Source organism: Ananas comosus, linkage group 10, assembly GCF_001540865.1.
Source record: "Ananas comosus cultivar F153 linkage group 10, ASM154086v1, whole genome shotgun sequence".
Lineage (NCBI taxonomy): Eukaryota > Viridiplantae > Streptophyta > Magnoliopsida > Poales > Bromeliaceae > Ananas > Ananas comosus.
Genome location: NC_033630.1, coordinates 1910495 through 1915918, shown reverse-complemented (window position 1 = coordinate 1915918; position 5424 = coordinate 1910495). Strand labels below are relative to the sequence as shown.

Below are 5424 nucleotides of genomic sequence, written 5' to 3'. Positions count from 1 at the left end.
AAATTTTAAATTTAGTGATCTTACTAATTAACTATGCCACATTTATACCTATATATTATTTTTTCTAAATTTATCACATAACAATATTTTTTTTATTATTGGGTGTGTGTGCTCCCCTTCAAACCAGCTCAAGTCCTTTATATATATATATATATTTTTTTTGCTTTAAACTGATCTGAATTTTTCTTTCTTTACTTGAATTGATCGAATCATTGTTAAGTGCGGGTTTCGCCGAACCGGCTTGAGTCTTCCATATATATATATATATATATTTTATTTGCTTGAATCAAATCGGTTTTTTTTACTTAGATTAAACCGAATTATTCTTTTGCATTGGGTAAATTATTCCTCTTTCATTTATTTCTGTTGTTATTTTTTTTATTGGTAAGATAAATCTTATCTCTTATCGTTGTTTCTTCCATCATTATTTTTTCTTTTTTTTCGCCTTTTTCAATTTTTTTTAATTACTTATTCGTCGCATCGCACGAATTAATTAACTAATTAAAGTTAGTAATAAAATGCATAATTTATGTGTAAGCATAACATTAGCGGTAGCCGCCATTCGGACTCGAATTCCTGTCGTAAGGGCGTTCTAGTAATTTCCCCATCTTCCTCAATTATTGCGAAAAACCCCCCTCAACCTCTCTCCAACTTTTTAATTTTCTTAATTAGATCATTAAAACAAAATTTTAAAAAAAGAACCATTTTTCATGGCCTCCTCTCTCTCTCTCTCTCTCTCCTCCCCCCTATTTATACGCTCCCCACTCTCACCCACTCTTACTCATTCCCCATACGAGAGCAACACAACACCTCCTCCTCTCTCTCTCTCTCTCTGTCTCTCTCTCTCTCTCTCTCTCTCTCTCTCTAAACACACTTGAATCTTACAAAACCCCCCTTGAGAAAAAACGTAACCACGAAAAAGTACAGGCCCAAAAACATGGACTCGACAGTAGCCAAACGTACTTGGCACATGGTACGTGCGGTGTACTACATGTTACGCAAGGGGATCAACAAGAGAAAGATCATGATGGATCTCCAACTCCTGCTCCACCGCGGCAAGATCGCCGGAAAATCCCTCCGCCACCTCATGTCCTTCCACCACCACCACCACCACCACCACCACCCCGCTGCCGCCTCCGCCGCCTTTTCGTGCCTCTACGTAGACCCTAAGGCCTCGTTCCACGCGCCGAGAGACGTCGAATTCAGCTGCAGCAACACCCCCGCGTCGTACCCGCGCTTCTACGTGGGGAAGCAGAAGCACAAACACCCCCGCCACGATCACGCGGCCGCGGAGATTGCGAAGGTGTTCGAGATACTCAACGCGGAAGACGCGGGGGAGTGCGTATCGGCGGCTGCGACGCCGTCGCCCTCGCCGTTCGTGAGGCAGCTGAGGATAACGGATTCGCCGTTTCCGTTGCGGGAGGAGGAGGGGGAGGTGGACGGGGCCGTGGATAGGGATGCCGAGGAGTTCATAAAGCGGTTCTACGAGCAGCTGCGCCTGCAGCCGAGAAGTGTTGGCTCTACGCCCGAGTGTAGCAGGTTCGGGCGCCGCAGGACGTTGGTGGGCCGAAATTGAGTTCGAACCAGAAAGGAATTAATATTGGGTTCGAGTCAGAATGCTGCATGGATTCATACTTTTAATCTATGTATATTTGAGTTGGCTTTTGTTCTGCACGGAATGTGGGTATACTATAAAAAGCCTGCGAAAATTATATAATGTAGAGTTATCTCTTTGCTATTTTTTTTCCCCCTTTTTTTTTTAATGATATAGGTTGGGTTGTTATGAATTTTGAGCTTTTAAATAAAATAAACACTTTCGTTTTGTTGTATGGATACGCTTCTTTCTGACTAGATTTAGTTTTTGTTGCTTTACTTAGTAAATTGCATGTGTTTAATTTGGTTTGTTAGATTCCTCCATCTCGAGATTTAGACCAAATTATGTTTAATTTATCTAACATTTTATTATAAAGGCCAAAGCTTTAAGAAGTAGATGTATATATACTTCTTGATTAAATTCACTTATCATCTTATTTCTTTCACCTAAATTTTTCGTTTTCGATCGTTTGCCGATCTAATTAAGAGGTCAGAATTCGATCCTCCACTGCTTGAATTCCCTATTTCTTAGAGAAATATTTCATGATCATAACTTGAAGGGTTCTTAGGAAAGAAAAGAAAAGAAAATTCTTTTTATTTCTTTCAATTAATTTAAGCTATACAGTACTACAGAATTAGGAGGAAGTATTAGAAATTAATAATTTTTAGTTAATTGTTTGGCTCCTCCAACTACCCTAATCTCCCTAAACAACATATAATTATGTAATTAAGAGGAGGAAGGTTTAATCAGGGAGTACTAATTTTATGCTTAAAAACAAACTTTGCAACCCATTTTATAAATTACAAAATTGATAGTTAGATTTAATTTTTAATCTCGTGAATCATGCTTGTCTTTTTCTTCGCCATTTTGAGGCTGCGAATTCAGCAAGATAATCCTTACAAATTACTTTTATAATATTTAATGAATATACATATACATATATATTATACATTAAAAAGAAATTAATCTAACTATTAAGTTGCATATATATATATATATATATCAACCACTCACTCAACCCTAGGAGACCACTGGCAATTTAACCGGGGACCACTATCATCCTAACCGCACATCCTTTCATCCAACGGCCGAAAACTCAATAGTATCAAGGACTTAGTACTATTGATAGTATAGTAGCATAATTATATATATATATAGTGAGAGAGAAAGGTAGTACATTACACGTTTTTTTTTTTTTATAAGAAATAAACTTACCTAAAAATATGAAGCAATTAGGGACCTTAAATAACAGCTATTAAAAATTAGTTGTTATTGTAAAACTTTGTTTCCAAATATATATATTATATTTTTGGGTTGTTTTTCTCCGGACAATAAACCGACAAACATACATGAAAGCATTGAAACGAAAAATGCAATCCATAGAAAAAAAAAAAAGAGGGAAATTCTACTATGGTCAAAAAGAGGAAAAAGAATTTCAAAATGGGAGCCCAAAAATCAAAAAATGGTTTCAAACAAAATCGAATATTCGTAAACAATTAATAGACTATTCCCATGGACGTCACTCCGTCTCCCACGCGATTGCTTTCTGACTTTCCTCGTAAAAAGTCCAAAAAGTGCAACAAAAAAAACATTTAACATTTTCTAAAAAAGTATAGCAAATTATCTGCTTTGTTTTTTTTTTAAAAAATATTTTTTTATTCGACTTTAAATTTAAATTTTGGATACTAATTTTCAAATTTTTAGCCAACTACACTATTGAAAATATTGTTGTTGAAATTGTTAGCTTAGACCCTTGAATATCCCCCTTGATTTATTTTTAGTCCTATGTCAATTTATTTGCCAAACTTTCTACAAAATTTCTAAAATTTCTCAATTTGAATGAACTTTTGGGTCGACCTCTTTTAGCTTTTTGAAAATTCAACATCTCCCCACCCTCCCAATCGAGAGAAGTAATTGCGTAGCCCCAGCATACTTTTTAAACAAAGGGTGCATGCACTTGCACAAAATAAATTCTCCATGCGTTTCAATTTCTATCATCATTTTTTTAAAATGAAAAGAGCAATAAATCAATTATAGAATTAATAGTTATAATGAGTTGAATTGTTTAGCAACCGTGATTAAGTCTAGAATATTTAATCTATTAGTACATCTTTTTTCTTTTGAGAGAGAGAAAATTAGCATGCAATCTATTTCATTCATTATTTTTTAGGAATGAATTTAGATGAAAATATAAAATAACTAGATTTTAAATTTAGGATCTCGGATATTAACTATCAAGTTCTTTATCATTTGTGTTAGGAACGGTCGGTCTATTTGTAAAGATTTTGGGTCTTCACCTGTAGACCGGGTCCTCGCAATAATTTGTGTCCCTCATGACTCTTACCTAGGGGCGAAGCAAAGAGCGTTGGGAGTGTCCACGTATATGTTTATAATAGTAAAGCCATGCACGAGGAGCACGATGCATGTAGAAGTGCTTTTTACAACTTTTAATGCATGGTTGGGGGTTTTGAGTTTGATTGGTTCCACAAGTGGTTCTGCTTTTAGCAGTAGCCCTATATAGCTTTTCAGTAAGAAAAAGTCATAAAAAGAAGAGATTGCTTTCACCTTGGTTCACCTGTACCCACATCAATCGAGCTTGCAATTTTTCAAAAAATTATAAAAAAATATTTCTTTTGGAAAAAAAGTTTTTCATACAAATAGCGCAATTTTTTTATAAAATTTAAATTTTTTTATTAAAAAACCTATTATTTTTAAAAACTAAACAGACGAAAAATATTTTTTCTGGCAGAAAATTATTTTCTAGAATATTTTGTAGGGAACTAAATATTCATCCTATTTGGCTGCTTCAATTTCTAAAATGCTAAGGAATTAAAAATATAGTTTATCTAAATTTACTGCTTGGTATTATAAGTTAATGAAAAGTTGATTTATTTAGAAAAATTTGATAGAATTTCTTCTAAACATACAAATAACTGTAATCGAATTCCTATGATTTGAGGTTGTAAGTATTTGGTAAGAATTTATTTACTATTAGCTATACTTTATAATCAATAACACCAAAAAATCCTTTTTGAATTAGTTGTAACACGTTTCTTATTACATAATTGAGGATGGAATGAGAAAACTAATCACATTGAAAACATTTCTTTTCTTTTACTATTAGTTATACTTCATCAATAACACCAAAATATCCATTTTGAATTAGTTGTAACACGTTTCTTACTATATAATTGAGGATGAAATGAGAAAACTAATCACCTTGAAAACATTTCTTTTCTTTTACTATTAGTTATGCTTTATCAATAACACCAAAATATCCATTTTAAATTTGTTGTAACACATTTCTTACTATATAATTGATGATGGAATTTCTTTTCTTTCACCAAACAACAAGACAGAATATAATTCAATTGAACTCTGATTCATCTAAATTAGAATTCTTTTTTCATTTGGTGCCAAACAAAGTGATTAAGAGATTTATGTTTACTAAGCACAATTTCACATTAATGAATGGTGATCATATTCAATATAAATATTTATTGCTCACAATATTAGAACTGTAAATATGACCGGCCATCCATGGCCATCCATAGAAAAATTATCACATATATAAAAGATGCTCTCAATCAACATTCTAGGGTAATTTCAAAATATCACATGAATTGTAATAAATATATAATTCTATATGAGTCCGGCTACTATACTATCGATAGTACCAAGCCCTTAGTACTATTGAGTTTTCTACCGTTAAATCTACTCTTTGATCGTTTCCACCCGTTAGATTATACTATTAAATCAACCATCCACTCAACCCAAGGGGAACGGTATCATCGTAACTGCACATCTTTTCATNTATATATATATATATA

At 33.5% G+C, this 5424-nt stretch overlaps 1 protein-coding gene across 1 annotated transcript; it reads left to right on the top strand.

The window, feature by feature from the left end:
* On the top strand, positions 710-1829 carry LOC109716101. Its single transcript, XM_020241416.1, has one exon. It carries the CDS (start codon positions 938-940, stop codon positions 1574-1576), a length of 639 nt encoding a protein of 212 aa, XP_020097005.1. The 5' UTR covers positions 710-937; the 3' UTR covers positions 1577-1829.